The sequence below is a fragment of the Etheostoma spectabile genome, chromosome 12 (assembly GCF_008692095.1).
Source record: "Etheostoma spectabile isolate EspeVRDwgs_2016 chromosome 12, UIUC_Espe_1.0, whole genome shotgun sequence".
Classification (NCBI taxonomy): domain Eukaryota; kingdom Metazoa; phylum Chordata; class Actinopteri; order Perciformes; family Percidae; genus Etheostoma; species Etheostoma spectabile.
The window spans coordinates 15,014,982-15,036,016 of record NC_045744.1 but is presented as its reverse complement, the minus strand read 5'-3'; the positions used below and the strand labels follow the sequence as shown (position 1 = coordinate 15,036,016).

Genomic DNA, 21,035 nt, shown 5'->3' with positions numbered 1-21,035 from the left:
ACATTTTCTATCAGTACTTATTACTACAGTACCCATGAGGCTTGGTGTCCTGGAAAAAAGGCAGCTAGAAGCACAAATCAGAAAGGCAGTGAGTTTAAAATGCTTTGTCTTTGATAAAATATTTGATATGACAATAACATGCGGAAGATTTAAAGTACAAGCAGTACAAATTGGCAGCATGTCTGAACATAAATTCAAAAAATAAAGAACAGAAACCCACAGAGTCTGACTGACAGGTGATCTCTGGGAGCAGTGAGTGCTTTGCAGTAGGCTGAGCCAGCACAATATAATTACTCTTTAAAAAAAAAAAGAAGATATTTCAGATTATTTATTTTTTCATAAAGAGAAACAGCTGGAGATGCAGAAAAAAAAATCCTTTCATCATGTCACTGAAAAATCACCCCTCAGGCCGAGAAAATACTCATACTATATAACATGTTTTCCTGCAAAGGACCTAATGAAATAAATAGAAAAAAGGGATTATAGAGTCAAGAGGTCTCAAAATGGCTTTCACAGAGATTGCACATCTATTCACTCTGTACCAGGCAGGGCTGGCATGGCTGTCTGAGCATATATTGGGTGTGCAAACCAGATAAATTACAACCCCATAGACTCTCGGAGGAAAACACATTTATTTTCTGAGAAGACGCAAAACACGTTCCTCAGGACAGAGAGTCAACTTCAGTCCAGCTGACACTGAACAGCTTATCTTTAGTTTATGGGAGCAATGGCGACACTTTACACCTGCATGAAACTGATCCCAGACATTACTAGTGTGCTAGTAGCTGAGCAGCTGGGGAATAAGCCAGTCATCATAAAAAGGATGAATTTAAGCAGCTGCTGTTAGTCAATTGACAGAATTAATTGGCAACTATTTTCATCATTGATTGGTTGTTTAATTATTTTCAAGAATGGAGTCTTCTAAACTTTTTTTTTTTTTAGGTTTTGTACTCTTGGTTAGTTGGCTGGCAAACAAGCAGTTTGAAGACATCACATTGAGGTTTATAAAAGTTGAAATGGGCCTTTTTCACAATTTTCTGACATTTCATGGATCGAATGACTGTTACAAAGCATATAAAATAATCTGCTATTGAATAGTGAAAATGGTTATTTGCAGCCCCTAATGTGTCGCAAATATTTAGCAGATTTCTGTTCACATTTTCTGATATCTGATCTAAGTTACAGCACGCACTGTATAAATTAGGTGTAAAGTGGCAAAACCAACAGGAGAGTGAGGGAGATGTCAGTCAAGCCACTCTGTACGCACATATTTTAATATTTGTAATAACATTAAATTAAATCATAAGCCACCCCCATAACAAGGGTCATATGGTTTAGCAGTAGTGCATCTTTGTCCACAGGCAAATATGTTACCACCCACCTTCTAGTGATATATTAATAACTTAAAAACCCATTATAAATAATATTTGCACTGTGGCAGGTATAGAGATGAGAAATATTTAGCTCCCTGGCCTCATTTTCAGCGTCCACATCTCTTATCAGGACTGCAGGGATTTTGAACAGTGATGCATTTCGCTGCTGGTAATTATTAATCCTCAGTAACACTAAAATACTGTACCGGTGGTTATCACGGAGCTTTTTAATTAACTGTACAGTCTTTACAAAGACATTCTGAATCACAACACGACCCGCCTGACACACACAGTTCAAGAGCTGATTTGTAAACAGCACACGAACGGCAATCGGCCTAAATGACATGTATTGTGCCGTGTCCATTCATGCCACTCACCAGTTTATTAAAGCACACAAAAGCCACAATAATTTAGCCATTTATCAACCCAGGAAGGATTTATTGATCAGTGGTCATGAAGTAACCACAGCATTCAAAAACAGCCTGTTGGTAACCAAGAAAACCAACTGTTGACTAGTGCTGTAATTAATTTTTTTTTATACTAAATATAATATCTCTTTAATTCAAGACTAAGTCATTTCTTATTGTCAATAAATCCCATACACAAAAACCAGCAGTGAATTGATATTTTTTAAACCAATTTTGTTAATTTGGCTTTCATTCACTCAAGAATAATATACATTTGTTTTTCAAATTGTCAGGAAAATGAATATATTTCGGTCAAATAAGGTAACAGACTCATTGCCTTTACTGTACGGGGACCAATCGGGCTGTGAACTGTTGTGCGATAAGTAACAATCATAGCTGCCAACAAATACTGATGTCAGATTACTGACAAGAACAATGGATGTTAACTGCAGTGCATAGAATATAATTACAATGTTTTACTGCAATAGCATAACATGTCTATAATCCTGTTGTGTATATTTGCAGGGGTTTGATCAATTAATACGTCCACATGCTGATATTTCTGGCCTAAAAGGACACCGTTTCATTTTAAAAACTGCCGCAAGCCATAGTGTAGGACACTTCCAGAACCAACTGCTACGAGCAAACAACCTGCTGATGCCAGCATATTTCTGCTACAAGGCCTAAAGAGCCCCAAAAAAAATGTGGCAACAGAATTTGTGGGGTATTTACTTCTTCAATGGCGGTTTCTGCTGGATTTCTTACTCCCTTTTTATTGTGAAAATAAAAAAAACACAGATCACAGATCTGTCAATATTGCATTTTATTAGTCTGCAGCACTGGTAAATAAAAATCTGATTTAATTCCTTTGCATGGCCACTTTGACGATGGTTGTCACTCATTTTTCTGTGCACGTTCTTATCTCAAGAACAAGCAATCTCAAAGTTACTAGCCAGTGCGATCCATTGAACTGCAGTCTGGACAGAAAAAAAAATCTGACGCAGTCCCAGTTTAGTCTCAGAGTATTTTTTTGTAAGCATGGTGTGCTGGGACAAAACGAAAATTAAAGCTGGCAGCTGGCAGATACTTCCAGATCAGCACGTAATGACAACCTGCAGCAGCGGTTGGACTGTCTGGTTGTCAGTAAAAGCCACCGCCTCAAAGAGAAAAGAAAAAAAGATGAGATAAGAAAACGTAATGTTAAAGAAATATTTAAGAATAAAAAGATCTGCCACAAGGATCTGATTTGCAATTCAGTCACATTTCGGTATATTCATTTGCCGTGTGCGTGTGGATCATTAAAATAAACTTGATTTATATTGCACTTGTCTTAACAATGTTACAAAGGGCTTTACAAAAAGGAAACACAGCCAGACATCAATTAAAATGAGTATAAGTGCAAAGGACAACAGAGGAAAAGAAAAAAAAAAAACATAACATGAATAAAAAAACAGTACAAATAAAAGCATTTATCAAACATTGACAAAAGCTTTCACAAATAAAAAACATTTTGAGAAATATTAAAAGAAGCAAGAGACATTGTGTGTCTGAGTTCAGTTGGCAGACAGTTCCATAGTGTGCATCATCCTTTGTCACAAACCGTGACCTGGGAGTGACCTGCGAGAGGGCAAATACCAGGTCAATTCATCTGAGATGTGTTCAGGAACAATGTCATTTGATGCCTTAAAAGGAGCAATACAATTTTAAAATCAATTTCAAATCTAACAGGGAGCCAGGGGTGAAGAGATCACGCCTCTTTGTCCTGTTAATGAGTCCAGCAGCAGCGATTTGTACCAACTGTAGACTGTGGAGGGCCCTGGCAGATTTACTTTAACAGTCTGTCATCCAAGTGGAGAAACCCAAAGGCATTCATGCACGGCTCTATGCAGCACATTAAGGTCATGTCCCATGTGTTCACTAACATTGTCACTGCCGAACGCTTAATTTTATGTTCTGCAACTGAGTTATGGACAGAAACATTGATTTAAAAAAGGGAGGATAATAATAATCCCAGTGGGATTACTGAAATGCAGGCATACAGCAGAACACATTACAAAAACTGCTAAAATACAAAAATCACACATCAAAGTTAATGGTTTATCCTAAAGTGAGATAAAAAGCTGTTGTGTGTGGCTCACCGGTGAGCAGAAAAATCTGTAATGAGACAGTGAGAGTTTGACCGGGTAAAATGTTACTGTACTGTTGCTTGGCAACACAGAAAGTGCAATTTAAATTTGCTCAATTACCTGTAATCCCTCTGTAGACCGTCAGCTTCCTGTCTGACCACGTGTGCTCTCTATAAGATTGCACATGTAATAGAGGGTCAATAAAACCAGTCTTAAAAAGGGACAGTTCACCCCAAAATCAAAAATACACATTTGTCTTACTTCTAGATTGTAAGTGTGAGTTGCCCAGTGTTATCGGCCATAGAGAGGTCTTCCTTCTCTCGAATATATTGGAACGGCACTCGCCTTGTGGTCCTCAAAGAGCCAAGCTAAGCTGTTCATATCTCCAGCTGTAACGAGCATGAGCCTCTCATCTATGAGTACGCTTCCTCAGTTAAGGTCCACAAGCCGAGTGCCATCCAGTTCCATTATATTGGAGAGAAGGCCGACATTTCAACGCTGACAACTGACTCACACCAAAACAATCTAGATTGATATATAGCACTACAAGTGGTAAATTGTGTATTTTTCATCTTGGGAAACTGTCCCTTTAAGACTTCAATACATGTAATAAAACTGGATTTTTTTGTGATCCTAGTGAGCATAGGAAATATGTCATTGAGAGAGAACTTCTCCCTCAGCTGCATATTTTATGTTGAGCTTAATACATATTAATGTGTGTGGATTTCTTGATTTCCTGTGGGTGCTGCACATTTGATGCATCTTCTGGCATCTCAAGGTCTCAGGCCCAGGTGAGATGGTTGTTGACAAGGTTGTGTCACCTCAAAACATAAATTACCCCCTTCTTCATCCTACTGGTTAGTTTTTCTCTAGAAGGGTAAGATCACCATACCAGCAAACTAAGTCGAGGACTTAACATGAGCACCGTGATTCTCTTTTGCACAGAATTTTAGTTTTGCAATTAAATGATAATCATGGTGAAAAGGTTTGAAGCAGAATCAAAAATGCTTAGTTATGATAATGATAAAGTTTTGGAAAAACACTTTCAGATCAATTTTCAAAACATTAACTAGAGTAGACTAGTAGAGTACCCACTACCGAGCAATTAGCAATGTTTCCTGTCCATCTGAACTGATAACGCTGCTAACTCTGTCAAACAAAAGCCAAATTGCCAAAATAAATTGCAGTTTGCATTAAAATCTGATAAGTCAGCCAACTCAGTAGAATGGATTTTTCTTCATGTGAAACTGTATCTACAGAGCTGTGTACACAGTTAATAACATCCTACATGCCTTATTAAATACAATACAGGGAAGAAACACATAGCTAAAACTAATGCAACTGATAACAGTAATAAACTGTTTTAGAGATATGTTGATTCAAATAGCAACTTTGATGTGCTTGCATAATGACAATCAAGTTTGTGAATCTTAAAGTTCTTCAATCGTTATGGTCATTTTGGGGACTGCAATTTGTTTGTCATTAGACTGAGAAGTGTTTCTATTAACAAGTCTACCCTGATAAGGAGGAGGGCAAATTATACAAACACGTATTAACTTTATGAGGGTCGGATTTACTGAAGTGTACCTCATAAACTACCAACTGTAAGTAGTATCTAGAGTATCGAAATAGATAAATTCAAACCCAGCAATGATATGCAGCAAATCAGACATGACAGCTATGCACGTAATTGTTTTTAACTTAAGCATATTACAATCCAAAATACTCTTATGAAAAGTTATGTAGCAGAAAAACTTCTAATGGGTTCAGCGCCAGCAGCATTAATAATAGAACAAGAGCTTAGCAGCTTATAGTTAATTATGATATGAAGAATAGTAGCTACACTATAGAAAGCTGTTGGATAAACCCATTGATGTGAGAAGATTTCTTTCATTCTGGATATAAAAATGTGTGGATTAGGTTATACATATCCTAGTAACAAAAGCATTGCATCTCCAGCAAGTATAAAAGTATAAATAATGTGTTAACATTACTATTTGCATCCCAAAAAAGCTATTAGGGTAAAATATAACCCCCTGCTAGAGACCCCAGTCTGAGTCTGGCTTAATAGGAAACCACCACAAACAAGCAATAATGTTATGTCACAAAGCAATCAGCAGCATGAAAGCATTATTAAAGTGCCTGAAGAAGAAAAAACTAAATGCAACAGCACAAGAGCAAAGCTAGCATAAGTAGCAGACACCTAGACAACCACAAGCAGACTTTAGAGAGCAACCATCCACACGAGAAACTACTGGGCACAGCAAAAGGTGCAGTAAACACTTACCAGAGCTTATTGAAGTGCAGCATTTCAGCTTTAGCGAGTGTTTCTGTGAAGTTAGTTCTTAAGCTAACGTATTTTCCCGGTTTGACGTGGCCTAGGAGCATGATGAATAATTCTCCATCAACAAGGTGCGACACGATTATTTCACCCACGAAGTACTCTTGAAGCAACATAATGCAACCAACAGTTGAGCTTGATTACAAAAAAGCTTCAAGCGCAGCAAACATATAGTCAGTACCAGCCCAAAAGAGCCCATTGTGAACCCGGAAAAGTTGTACACTAAAGTTTTATGGGAGAAGTGTGAAAGTTGGTCCCAGTAAACGGAAATGACGATGCTAATTTACATAGTTGAGCAATTTGCATAATTAGCATAATTAGCATTATTAGCTTAATCGTCAGTTGCCAAAATTTTGCACTGTAGGCCCTTTCTCAATATGTATGGTTTTAGAGGTTTAGAGGATGCTGATTTCTTTTCGGCATTTTCAGATTTAAGGGTATTTTTTAGAGCTATTTATTGTGATTATTAGGTAAGTTCCAATTACTTCAGGTGATTATAGTTAATTTATGGTAAACAACAACTTACATTCAGAATATGAGGTTTTGTGAATGTTGATGCTTGTTTGTAGGTTTAGTTAAGTGAATCCCTCCTGACCTGTTGAATATCCAATGCTTTGAAAAGATGGATCTTTGTTCATTTGCAAAATTAGAATGCCCGATCGACATAGTTTTGCACTGTTTCCTCAGTTTCTACATATTGGAGATTTCAGAGGTTTAAGAAAGCTCTAATTTAATCTGGCCTTTCAGACTTCAAATGGCAATTCTATACAATTTTGGGTTTAATTTAGACACATTTTTTATTAAAAACTGGACAACCGTTTAGGTTATTTTCATGGTAACCACTAACCTTACATTTCAACTCTGCTCTTGATGTAATGTTTAAACCTAAATTTGTTGACATTTTTTTGAGTTAGTCTGTTTCCTGCAAAAAATGTGGCAGCTAGCTGTTGTAGTTGTAATAATATGTAGAAACAAGGGAGCATAGTCTAGTTTTTTTAGAGTAGTTTTAAACATTATTATTATGGAAAACTTAATCATTAAGAAAGTAGTTTCAACCAAAAAGCATGTCTTCCTTAACAAACGCTTTTTTAACTCAAGCCATATGAACAATTCAATTCAATTCATTCAATTTATTTATAGTATCAATTCATAACAAGAGTATCTCAGACATAACAGAAGACCACACCCAGATTACAAGGACCCAACAGTTCGTAGTTCTCCAGAGCAAGCAGTGCGAGTAAACACAAACCCCAAAAATTAAGACGATATTTTTGGTACAAATACTTAAGTTGTGTCTCCGCCAAAAGGCTTTCGGTACAAATCTGTCCGCGCATGTGCAAGATTTCAAGCATGCGCAGATGATAAAAACATGATGAACCGGGAAATTTATGACCTTACGAACGCACAAACTGTTCCGTAGATAGTTCAAGAAGTTTCCGTTCACCGCCTGGGAAAACACTTTTGTTTAGTGACCTAATTCAGCTAACCACCAGCTGAGAGCATGTTAAGCCCCCAAACCAAATAAAATGTTGAAATATATAACACTTACCCTCAGTTTCTTTACTTTGTTATAAAATACAATCACTCAATACTTGCTTCTTTTTATTACGTAATCTTAATTAGCTGTTTTCTGCTTTTCGTACGGTTGTTTGAATAACGTTATTTTAGGCTAATCAAACTGTCAGCTATGATTAGTCAAAAAAGCTGTTAGCTAAATTTCCATCAGTTAACCCGTGGAGGCAACTGTTTCTCTTAGCTAATTTATGGTTCCGTTGCCATAAAACCCCCCCCAAGTTTTGCATCCCGCTCATTTATCGTGGTTTGGCCTGTTGGGACAGTGCGATCTGGCAGCCCGCATGGGCGTTTGGCTTAATTGTTAGACACCCACATTTGTCCATCTTTGACAGATATTTGCAGGTGTCTCAGGACCATGAGGAGACATAGAAAAAAAGGGGCTCCACAAGTACCTACATGCTTCTTGAACTACACCTCTACCTAGTCAGGACAAAAACTTGAAAACAAGCACAACTAAAGGCTGGGGAAACTCCTGTGATTTCAATGTAGGAAGTATATCATGATGGTCAGTAAAGCTGACAGCATGCACTCATGAGAGACGGATATAAACACTTATAAAATGTCTTTTGCTTTTATGGTTATGGTGTTAGAAGGTGGTATAATAACTAACCTACAGATAAAATGGCCAATTCTCGCATAAATGCAATTGCAGAGATCTGGTGCCCATGTGGTTCCTTCGGCAAAGCAAGCTCTTTCTTGATTCCACATCAATCCTGTTGGGAAGGGGAAGGTGTCTGCACTCACGCCTAAAGTCGTCCGGTAATTTTCCACTGCTTGGACAGGCAGAAGCCCCAAAGTTACAGATCACAAAGCAAAAAGGGGTTTCTTTTCGGCTCTGTACAATCAAAGGAACTTTTGTAACCTTGAATGCAACCAGGATATATTTACCAAAAAGCGCCAAATCCCCCGCACTGAATCACTACTTTCTTCATGGAAGACGTTCCCCCTACAGCACTGCTATGGAAGCACCCGCCATCCTTTACTATCCCCTTCTTTTCCCCGTCATCATCTTCTCGGAACCCTTTTCCCTCTCTTGTGTCTTGGTTGTATAATATGATTCACATTCCATCATTGCCTTTGCAGAACAATACTGGTAGGCCTACAGCCAGAAACCCACAGTTCAGCTCGCTTTGCTGTTGCAAGGTTTCACCCGCTTTGCACCACAGCTGACAACAGTACAAAGCAGGAGGAACACTGGACTTTTAATCCTGGATTGGGGGTAAATCAGTCCTCCTTCCTTAGGCCCGTAGTCCCTTTTCCCATCCAAAATAGGGAATCAACTGTGGATCGGCTGATAGTTCCCCTTTTTTAATTTATGTGGGTCTAGCATTTCTGAAGGTGAGCCATGTGTTCTTTGTGAGTGCGGAGGTAAGGCCTTTGGTTTTGCCTTGGTCTGGTGGCGACTCGGGGTTTGGGCCCCGACTCAGTTTTAATCTTGCTTTGGTGGAATTTAACGGGCCCTTGTTGGATCTACGGCCCAACATGGGCACCATTTGGAGTTGCCCCCTAGCGTTACAGGGCCTTTTCTTGTATGGCTATATAAAATGTATATTGCCATATTCTAAAGTCTTAAAAAGCTACCATTAATATGTTCGTACAGTTGCAAGATCAGAAGAATTTATTTCAATACTTGCATTGCTTTTTCCCAAAAGCTAACATTCAGCCAAAAACAAAGATTTATCATTTATCCAAAGCTTGATATTCAAAGTTCAGGAGGGATTTAGCTAAAAAAAAACCCTAAAACATCATAACATTCACAAAAACACTCAGATTCTGAAATTAGTACGACAAACCCCACAGATGAGGCCACAAAGCGTCACGTTCATAGTTTATTAAAGGGTAAGGTTATGGGAGTTTTTTGGGACCGGAATCCAAAAATCAGCACATGGTATCCCAGTAGCCGAACAGCGAGAAGGGGGCTGGATTCCGAGAATCCGGGCAGGAGAACCCGGAAGTAATTGAGCGGATTCCGGGATACCTACAGGTCAAAAAAGCTTTTCCCAAAACGGCAGATAACAGTACCGTTTGCAGACATTGACAAGGAGACTGAAAAACAAGGCGTTAAAATCCCGGCATTAGATGGTGAATGCAGTGAGCTGGTAGGTACAGGTGAGCAGAGCAGACAGAAACAGGTAAATCATCAAAACCCCAAACACTTTGCCAGGCAAAAAGAAGGCCATGACGTAAGATTGGTTTAAACCCCAAAAAAAAACCCCATAATAAATTTTGCCCGAAATAATTGGAATAATAAATCCAATAAGTACTAAAAATTTCCCCTTTTAAATCGAAAATGCCCGAAAAGAAAAAGCATCCTCTAAACCCTAAAAAAACCCCCCCCCCAATTTTTAAAATTGGCCATACGGCAAAAAATTATCAAACGGACATTAAATAAAAGCAATTATTAATTAGCAAATTGCTCACATATCAAAATTGCATCCGCATTTCCCTAAACGGGGACCCCAAATTCACCTTTGCAAAAAAAACTTTTGTGTATAAAAATTTTCCCGGGTTTCCCCTATGGCTACTAGACTAAACAGACGTTTTCGTTGCGGTGTTTGCCCCAAATTAGCAAACAGGAAACAAAAAAAAAACAAAAAGGGGGAACTGCTTTAAAAGGTAGTCAAGATATTGCCAAACCATTTGCTGTAAGGGCATGGAAACGTCAACTTTTGGGACCCCGAGGGCCCCCACTTGAGAAACCCCCTTGTTGAAATTCATATATGAACCCTATCGGGGAATGGGAATGAATGCCCGTTGCTTTTTTATTATGCAGGGAACACTGCTGGGCGGGGGATGCGTGGGGGGTCGGTTCGGCAGGGGAGGTCTAAAACTGCGTTTCCCTAAAACGAAAACGGGCTAGGGGTACGAGGCCAAGGTCAAAAAAAACCCCCAATACAACGGGTTGGGAAATTTAAATCAAGTCCACAAAAAATTAAATACAGTGACGGGGAACGACCCTCACTCATTTGTTTAGAACTTTTTTTGACATGCATTCTAATATGTAAAAAAAGTCTTTAATTTCATATATAGGGCAAAATAGGCACCAAACCACGCTGCTCAAAGGCTTTTGACCGTGTTTTTACGATGCTAAAAATGTTATTTACATGGGTCGGTGGGTTTTTCGAACGCAATTTCGCAGCTTTTATGTTTTTAAAAAAATCTTTAAACTTTAACAAAAGGTCGCCTCCTTTAAAAACCTTTCCTATTTGTCAGGGCACTTAGAATTTAATCTGGTCGTTGGCTAAAAGAACACTTTTATGAACGAAAATAAAAAGTGGACAATTATCCTATTTAACTTACATTGTACTTGGTCGCCGCTGGGCGTCTCGTTTAAAAACTTCACAATGTCAAAGGGGAAATTCCTCAGTATTTTTTTTTTGATCTGATTCCAATGGCGTTGCGAAACAAGCCTTAGCAATAAAGCAAAAACGTCAGTAGTTTATAAAATTAAAATTTTTGAAATATTGACTTCTATCTTGAAAAATTTTGGGGCTTTTATCTTGAAATATTGGATTTTTATCTTGAAATATTAACTTTCCCCGGGAAATTGTTTTTTTTGAAATTTAAAATTTTGGGCTTTTATTTTAAATATTAAAGGGCTTTTTTTCTTGAAAAATTTGGTTTTTTCTTAAAATAGGGGGGTTTTTTCTTTTAAACATTCCCCCGAGGTGTAGTGGGGTGGGTTGGGGGTGCAGCGGGGGGGTCCCAAACAACCCGGGGGGGGGGGGGGGGGGGGGACAGCTTAGGTCTAGCCCCCCTTTTTTGTTTTTACAAAAATAAAAAAATGATGTTTTGGAGGTAAATAGTTCGACTGAAAATGTCCCCCCGGGTTTTGTTGAAATCTGGTACCTTTTCTAGGAAAACAAAAGTCAGAAAGGGGGTTTAAAATGGGGAGCAAACACAACAAAACGGCGGTACAAAAAACAACAAATGAAATAAAAAAGTTACTGTTAAAAGTCAAAGGGATAATTTTACTAAAATTTATGGAAAAAACCAAGGACGTACATAAAGTAAAAATTTGATTAGCCGAGATTCACTCCGGACCCGACTTTCCTCTTCCTTGCCTTGTGTGTAAGGGGGAGCCCGTGCAGTGTCCGTTTAAATGCTCGCGACACCATGTCCCCTCGTCTGCAGTGTCGTGGGGTCCACCTCCGCCCCCACCCTCCTCAAAAGAACAAAAGTCATCACAGGAGGGGTGAGGTTGCATGACAGAGGGGGTGCATTTTAAACCAAGAACTTTTGACAGGTAAGGGTTTTTTTAAGAGGTGATTTGTTTTTATCCTGCGTGGCTGAATGCAGTTTTCGCAAGGGTTAGGTTTTTAAACCACCAGGTACACTGGAACGTTGGCAGATCAATGAGAAATTGCTTTCTTTTATCCACAATCTGAAAAAATTACGTTTTAAAAGGCCCCCCAAACACCGTTTTCACCCTCTTTTTAAAAAAAGTTAAAGGGTTTCCTTTTTGGTTTTGGGGAAAAAATTTCATCTGGGCAAGTCCCCAAATGGCCCTATTTTTTTTTATTCAATTTCTGGCAGATTTCACTTTAGTTTATGTGAGGATCGATTTAAAAAAAATAGGATATAAGGGGAGGGGGGTTTTGGAAAAAACAGTCAAAATTTTGGTAAAGAAATTTGATTAGGGTTTTTTGGTGTTTGGAAAATAAAAACTAAAAGACGTTTAAAATTTTGTCACATGCACAAATAGCCGGCCCGCATGGGCTCAAACAAATGAATATGAAAACACAGTCCCGGGGAGTTTTCCTTTTTTTGTTACCCATCGTAATAAAACAACAAGAAAAATCAATAAAAACCAGTAAAAGCCTTTTTTTTGAGAAGTTTTTCTAAAACACTAAAAGTTTTTAAAAATTTCAAGGCTTGATGTAAGCACGGGTTAACTTTTTGTGTTTTGGTGCCCTACTCTGTCTCCACTGCAGATGGGCGTAGATAATCCTAATTTCGTTTTGAGGGCGAACTGTCCTTTAAATTGTTTTGAACATTTAAACCACACAGGGTTTTGTGCGTGTGTGTAAAACTTAAAAGTCCAGCAGGGTTAAAGGGCACCCTTCGCTGTGACTTGAGAGGTTTCACGAAAGCTGTTTTCCCCACGTAATTTGAGCCGATGGTATTTGAAAAGGCCTGTTTAGCCCGTTTTTCTCCGTCGGGAGATTGACGCTGAGGGTCGCCAATTTAAAAGTTCACCCGATCTTAGCAATGGGGAAACCTTTTAAATTCCCCCCCCCTCCTGGAGACTCTCCACCCCAATACTTCTACTTGCCCAGTTATACCTCTTGAAATGTGGTAGCTCTCCCAAAAACCCCAACCCAACTGAAACCCTTTCTGCTTTTGACACTGAAAAGCCCTGGTTTTCCCTTTGCTTTCCCCTGCATTTTTCTCTTCTTACCCAATTGCTGCCAATGCCAACCCAGCAATAACTGTCCTGGCTATAGCATTTCTGCTGTTACTGGAGCATGTTTTACTTCTCTGGTTCCCCCCGAGGAGCTAGAGAGGGGTTCCCCCCGTACTGAAATGAAATGTCAGTGTGGCTCATCTCTCATGACAGCAAAAATACTTTAATCGTAACAACATGCAAGAAGTAAAATCAACTTAAAAGGCCTTTTTTGCATTAAATAAAAAGCGGAAAAAAATTAAAGAATTGCTTTATTGTTTTAAAGTCTCGTACAGGTGCTTTTTTGAGTCTGGATTTTCATTCATAAACCAGTGCTTTGCTAAATGGAAATTTCTGATGTATCTTTTGGGGGTTTTTTTTTTTGGGGGGGGGAGACAGGGAATCACAGCTGATTGATGCGCCCTCGGGGGTTTAAAGATCACACAGAAAGGTGCTGAATTTATAAAAGGTCCCAAGGGGTAAGGGTTTTGTTGAATGTTGTGTTGCCTCTCTTTTTTTTTTAAAATTTTTACTTTTTAAACCCCCCTTTCCCGTTTTCCTTTTGAAATACCAGAACAATTGTTTTTGCCCTTAAACTGGTCAAACATGGTCCAAAAAACAGCTTGTGACTTTAACTCATACAGATGTGTGGGAGTGTTTTAAAAAGACCACCCAAAAGGGAACGTTGGGAGCATAAAAAAATAATAGGGACTTGCTTTTCACATCATCTTTCAAACATATTTTAAGCAACCCGAAGCCAAAAACCAAAGCATTTTATTTTTTTAGCGGGAGAAAAGGTGACGTTACTGTCTTTTTGGTGTTTTTCAAAAATGAAAGTAACCCCTCGTTTATTTTGCTAAAGCCTAAAATTTTTTAGGTTATTTTGGATGGCGCCGGCCCCTCAAAACATGACATTTTGATTTTAAAAGTCCAAATACATTCAGTGTGATATTTTGATTTTCAGTATTAAACCCTTTGAGAAATTTTGATTCCCTTCTCAAAGAGGACCTCCTCTTTTCTTTTAGACCTTTTAAATCTTTGGATTCTGACGGGGTTTGTTGGACAAAACAGAATTGGGATTTTTTGGGTCCCGGGGAAATCCAAAAATCACCTGAAATCCCAGTAGCCGAACAGCGAGAGCGGAGCTGGATTCCGAGAACCCGGGGGCAGGAGAACACGGAAGTAATTGAGCGGATCCGGGATCACCATACAGAGTAAAAAAAAAGCTTTTCCCAAAAACAGGCAGATAACGGGTCCCGGGTAGCAGACTACTGACAAGGGAGGACTAAAAAACAAGGCGTATATACGGACTTTAGGAGTGGTGAATGCAGTGCAGCGGGTAGGAAACGAGGGTGAGCAGAGCAGAGCAGAAACGGGTGAAGTCATCAAAACCCCAATCAGCATGTTGCCAGGCAGAGAGAGCTCATGACCAGTAAGATTGTGTTTAACCACAAAATAACCTATAATAATTATGCCTGAAAGTAATTGGAACCTAATAATCACAAAAAGTACTAAAATTACCTCTTTGAAATCTGAAAATGCCAGAAAAAAAATAAGCATCCTCTAAACCCCTAAAACCCTCACATATTGTAAAATTGGCCATACGTCAAAATATGTATCAACTGGACGATTAAGCAAATAAGCTAATTATCTAATTATGCAAATTGCTCACATATCAATTGCATCCGTCTTTTTCCGTAAACAGGGGACCCATACTTCACCTTCTGAAAATAAACTTTAGTGTACTCAACTTTTCCGGGGTTCCCTAGTGGCTACTAGACTATAAGCGGGAACGTGTTCGTTGCGGTGTTACCCCAAGTTAGCAAACTAGCAGAGAGCAACAAAAAAAAGCAAATGGAGTTGCACTGCTTTAAATAGGTAGTCAAGCATATTGCCAAACACATTTGCTGTTAATTGACACTCAGTGAACGTCAAGCTTTTGGGACCCCAGAGGAGCCCCACTTTGAAGAACCACATTGTTGATTAATTCATATATGAAGCACCTATCTGGTAGAGGATGGTAATGAATGCCTGTGCTGCTTGTGTGTATTATGCAGGGAACACTGCTGGAGCTGCTGTGTGATGCAGTGGCGGCGTCGGTTCGGCAGGGGAGAGGTCTCGTAATCTGCGGTTTCCCTAGAGACGTAAAACGGGCTGAGGAGTACGAGGCCAAGGTCAGAGCACCACACTGACAGACGTGTTGAAGTTTAAATCATGTCTTCACAAAAACTTAAGAGCTCACAGTGAGGCGGGAGAACGACCCTCAGCTCATTTGATTTAGAAGCTTGTTTGACATGCAGTGCTGACATCATAGTAAAACATGTCTTTAATATGACTCATAGTATAGGGCAATATGGGCAGCCCAAGCCAGCGCTGCTCAAGAGGTTTTAGAAGCCGTGTTTTTACGATGCTAAACACTGATTATTTACATGGAGTCTGGTGGGTTTAGCGAACGCAATTTCGCAGACTTTTATGTTAAAAAGGATCTTAATCTTTAACAGAAAGGTCGCCCCCTTTAAAATCCTTTCCATATTTGTCGGGACACTTAGAATATTAATCTGGTCTGTTAGCAGCTAAACGAACACTTTTATGAACGAAAAAAACAAGCTGGACAATTTATCCTATTAACTTACATTGTAGCTTGTGTCTGCCGACGGGAGCGATCTCTTTTAATACTTCATCAATGTCAAAGAAAATGTCCTCAGTAGTTTTTTTTTGTATCTGATTCTCAATGAGCTGTTGCGAAACAAGCCTTGAGCAATAAAGCAAAGCGGGTCAGTAGTTCAGTAAACTTACAACATTATGAAATATTAGACTTTATCTTTTGAAATATTAGGACTTTCTATCTTGAAATATTGGACTTTCTATCTTGAAATATTAAGACTTTCTACCTTAAAATTAGGACTTTCTATCTGAAATTTGGACTATTAAAGGACTTTCTATTTGAAATATTAAAGACTTTTTATCTTGAAAATATTAGGACTTTTTATCTTGAAATACTGGGATTTTCTATCTTGAAACATTCCCTCTGAGGTGTAGTGGAGTGGTTGGAGTAGCAGCGGGGGGAGCCCTAGGATCAGACCTGGGGGGGGGGGGTGACAGCTCTAGGTCTAGTGCCCCGTTTTTAAGTTTTACAAAAGTAAAAACATGACGTGTTTTGGAGGTAAATACGCTTCTGACTAAAAATGTCCCCGGATTTTGTCTGAAAATCTGGTCACCTTATCATAGTAAAACAAATGTGCAGATAATGGTGTAAAATGGGGAGACACGACAAACAGAAACGGCGTGTTACAAAAGCAACAACTGAAATAAATAAAAAGTTACTGTTATATTGATGCAGAGGGATAGATTCACTAACATTGATGGAACAACAGCACAGTGACGTACAATAAAGTAAAAGTTAAGATGTAGCCTGAGATTCACTGCCGTGACCCGGACTTTCCTCTTCCTGTGCCTTGTGTGTCAGATGGGGGAGCCCAGTGCAGTGCTCCTGTTAAGCTGCTCAGCCGACACCATGTCCAGTCGTCTGCAGTGTCGTGGAAGATCCACCTCCGCCCTCCACCCTGCCTCAGAAAGAGACAACGTCATACACAGGAGGGCTGAGAGCTTCTGCAGTGACAGCCAGGCGGTGGCAGCTTATTATGAACGCAAGAAGCTTTTGCACATGGTAAGGTTGTTTTAAGAGAGTGATTTGTTTTTATCCTGCGTGGCTGAATGCAGTTTACTCTGCAAGGATTAGGGGTTGTAATTCCACTCAGGGTAACAGCTGGAACAGTTGGCAGATCACATGAGAATTAGCTTACTTATATCCACTTAATCTGAAATATATTCACGTTTAAAGGCCCCTCAAACACACGTTTTCAGCCGTCTTTTAAAATAAGTTTAAGAGAGGTTCCTTAGTGTTAATGGGGAAAGAATTGCACTCTGGGCACAAGTCCCCAACTGTCCCTATTTTTTTTATTCAATATTCTGGCAGAACTTTTCTACTTTAGTTTATGTGCAGGATCAGATTGTTAAGAAAAATATAGGATATATAGGTGATGGAGTTTAGGACACACAGTACAAATATTTGGCTACAAGACAGTTAGATTAGGTTTTATGAGCTGTTTGGCAAAATAGAATACATGAATATGACGTTTAATATTTTGTCATGCATGCACAAATATGTCCGGCCTGCATGGGCTCAAACAAATGAATATGAAACACAGTCAGTGGCAGGTTTTCCTTTGATTTGTTACCCATCTGTATATAAAACATACAAGAAAAATCTACATAAAGACCATGTAAAAAGCCTTCTTTTGAGAATTTATCTAAAACACTAAAGTTAAATGAATATACAAGGCTTGGATGTAAGCACAGGGGTTAACTTTCTGTGTGTTTGGTGCCTCTACTCTGTCTCCACTGACATGATGGTCAGTAGATAATCACATAATTTCTGTTCGAGGGCTGAACTGTCCCTTTAAAATTAGCTGTTTGAACATTTAAATGCCACATCAGGTGTGTGTGCGTGTGTGTAAGCTTAAATGTCACAGCAGGTATTAAGGTCACCAGTCTGCTGTGAGCTTGCAGAGGTTGCACTGAAACAGACTGTTGTCCTCAACTGTATATTGAGACACTGATGGTATTTGAAAGGCCTCGTTTCAGCCAGTTTTTCTCCGTCTGCAGATTGACGCTGAGAGGTCGCCAGATGAAGTGTTCACCCAGATCTGCCAGGCAATGGAGACCTTCTAATTCCTCCCCCTCGCTGGAGACTCATCCACACCCACATAACTTCATACTTGCACCAGTTATACGCTCATTGAACTGTGGTATGCATCTCCCCAAACACTCAACCAATCAGTGAAACCTCTTTCTGCTTTTGACACTGACAAAGCACCTGGTTGTCACATTCTGCTTCACCCACTTGCATTGTCTCTTACATTGACCTCAATATATGCTGCCAACTGCCAGACCGAGGCAGATAACTGTACTGAGACTATAGCATTTCCTGCTGTGACTGAGAGCATGTTTCTACTCTCTCTGGTCCCCCAGAGGAGCTGAGAGAGGGTTCCCACCGTACTAGAAAGTGGAAATGTCAGTGTGTGCTCATGCTCTCATGCACAGCAACATACTTTATATCGTAACAAGCATGCAAGAAGTACAATCAAGCTTAAAGGCCTTTTGTGCATTAAATAAAAAGCAGGAAAAAAATATTAAAGAATATTGCATTTATATGTTTCAAAGCTCATCGTACAGGTGCTTGTTTGAGTCTGGTATTTAACATTCAATAAAGCCAGTGCATTTGCTAAATGGAAGATTTCTGAGTGTATGCTTTGGTGTTTTGTTTTGGGGGGGAGAGACAGGGAAGGGTCACAGCTGATTGATAGCGCCATCTGCTGTTGAGAAGATCACAACAGAAAGGTGCTGAAATTATATAAAAGGTCACCAAGGGATAATGGGTTTTGTTGTAATGTTAGTGTTGCACTCGTCTTTTGTATTTTCAACCTTTGTATCTTTTGTAAAGCACTTCCTGTTCATCCTGTTTGAAATACACAGAAACATATTGTTTGTGTCGACCTTTAAGCTGGTCACATACATGGATCCAAAATCAGCATTGTGACCTTTAACTACAGTAGCAGATGTGTAGGAGAGTGTTTGAAATGACCACCAAAGGTAACATGTTGGGAGCATAAGAAAAATAAATAAGTCAGGCACTTAGACATTTTCACATCATCTCTCTACACCACATATTTGAAGCAACCACAGAAGCACAAAAACCAAACAGCATTTTATTCTTTTTAGCAGGTAGAAGAGGTGACGAATTAGCTGTCGTTCATGGTGCTTATCAGCTGATGAAATGTAACCCATCTGACTTTTATTTTGCTAAAAGCCTAAATTATTTAGTGTTGATTTATTGAGCTGCGCGGCCATCAATCATAGTATCAATTTTGATTTTAACTGTCCAGAATACATTACAGTGCTGATATTTTGATTTTCAGTAGTCTAAACTTAGAGACAAATATTTGATTCCAGCTTCTCAAACATGAGGACCTCCTGCTTTTCTTTTAGACCATTGTAAATCTTTGGATTCTGGACGGTTAGTTGGACAAAACAAGCTAATTAAGACAGACTCTCAAGACTGCATTGTCAACTTAGCTGACATTTAATATTTGATAAATTGAAAATTAAACTAGTTGCGTGTATTATATTCTAGATTAAAATAATTCAATATTGAAAGATCTTTCAATCATAAAATGGGATTAGTCATTGAACTAGAGCTGCAACTAAGTATTAATTATTGATCATTTATATTGTCCTGCCCTACTTTTAAACGTCTACAAAAATGGTAATTTCTAAGTAACTAGTAATTGTTGCCATTTTCTCAATTAATCGATAAATAATTTTGCCTATAAAATGCCAGCAAATGGTAAAATCTGACTTTATTTCCAGAGTCTGAAACCCAAGATAGTTAGATTTTATAAAACAGCAGCATATGCTCAGAGGGTGGAACTAGAGATGTTCTACTTTTTCTTCACCACTTATTGTCTCAGCTGTAAACTGCAGAACCGTATATTGTCTGACCTTCAAGAATAATACAGGAACAACAGGTGTAGAAACACTATTTTCACATACTTTTATTTCCACAGTTCTCCTCTAGCATTTTTTTTTTTACATTATTATTATTTTTTTACATAAGAACAGACTGTTATGCACAGATATTGAAGCAGGGCAAAGGGGGTGAGGGAAAGAGACGAAAACCATACAAAATGGTGTCTACTCAAGCACAACAAAATCTATGTGTATAAAAGTGTGTGGGTTGTTCCACTGTGGAGGCACCAACCACTACCTCAATTCTTTTTTTAAATAGATTAATAAAAATACAATCTTTTAAATGGACCTTTTAAAGTGGACTGCAAAATTAAAGAAGATCTAGAGGCATGATGACTGGATCAATAATGTAGGACAATGTGGATCAATGGTGCCACGCAGGAAGGGAGAAGTGGCCAGATTCAGAGGTGAAATTTTCTCCCAAAAAAAACAACTAATATCTTTTTTAAAAATGGCACAAAGCAACGAGTGCTGGCTACTTTTCACCATATACTTGTACACTCAACATGATCAACAACGGCACACATTGGGGGAGGAGAAAAAAATATATGAAAAAACAAAAACAGTCTTCCATACGTTCCCATTCGCCTGCCTTCAAAAGAATTTGCTCTCCGTGCTGTAGTGCTTCCTTATTAGACATGTTTTAGTGGAGAGAGAGAGCAAAGGGAAAGTAAATAGAGATGAAAGTGTGTGTCTGGTGGTGTGTGTGTGTGTGTGTGTGTGTGTGTGTGTGTGTGTGTGTGGTGTGTGTGTGTGTGAGAAAATGGAGAGCAGCGTTGTTTGACAGGTGTAGGGATGGCTCCATGCTGAAACATGGCACATGATCTGTTTTACACATACAGGTCTAGGTCTGTCTGCAGAACGTCATGTGGATCAGCAGAACTTCCTACAGTCTGCAGCCAAAAACACACCGACCTCGACGTCATGCTCCACACCGCCTTACGTGTCTCGCCGCAACTCCCGTTTTGGAAGCTGTGACTCATAAATACTCAATCTACGAATACCTAGCTAGAACATTTTTCACTCTTGCATAACACAGAGACCACATACACACATACAAACCACCTATGTGCATCTCAGTTGATGACTTCACAGTCCACTATGACCACACATCTCCTTAGGTGGCGCTTTACCAGACTGACCGTCAATTCTCCAGTTTTGAAGCAGCACAGGGAGGTAAACTGGAGGGCGATGTGGGGAAGAGGGAAAAATTGACAGCCCTCCTGGAGTCAGAGCTCG

The 21,035-nt window shown here is 39.1% G+C and overlaps 1 protein-coding gene and 1 long non-coding RNA gene across 2 annotated transcripts in view; both read left to right on the top strand.

Moving 5' to 3' along the window:
• The window catches only part of ak5 (adenylate kinase 5), a 73,639-nt gene extending 55,138 nt beyond the window's left edge, over positions 1-18,501 (top strand). The window contains exons 12-14 of the mRNA XM_032531377.1: positions 15,266-15,382; positions 16,675-16,875; positions 17,874-18,501. Coding sequence (XP_032387268.1) covers positions 15,266-15,382; positions 16,675-16,875; positions 17,874-17,939 — 384 coding nt within the window. The 3' untranslated portion in view covers positions 17,940-18,501. The remainder of the gene's footprint in view (positions 1-15,265; positions 15,383-16,674; positions 16,876-17,873) is intronic.
• Positions 18,502-20,124: 1,623 nt separating this feature from the next.
• On the top strand, positions 20,125-20,688 carry LOC116699015 (uncharacterized). Its single transcript, XR_004334343.1, has 2 exons — positions 20,125-20,518; positions 20,557-20,688. It is a non-coding gene; the product is annotated as an uncharacterized LOC116699015 (long non-coding RNA).
• The last annotated feature ends 347 nt before the right edge of the window (positions 20,689-21,035 follow it).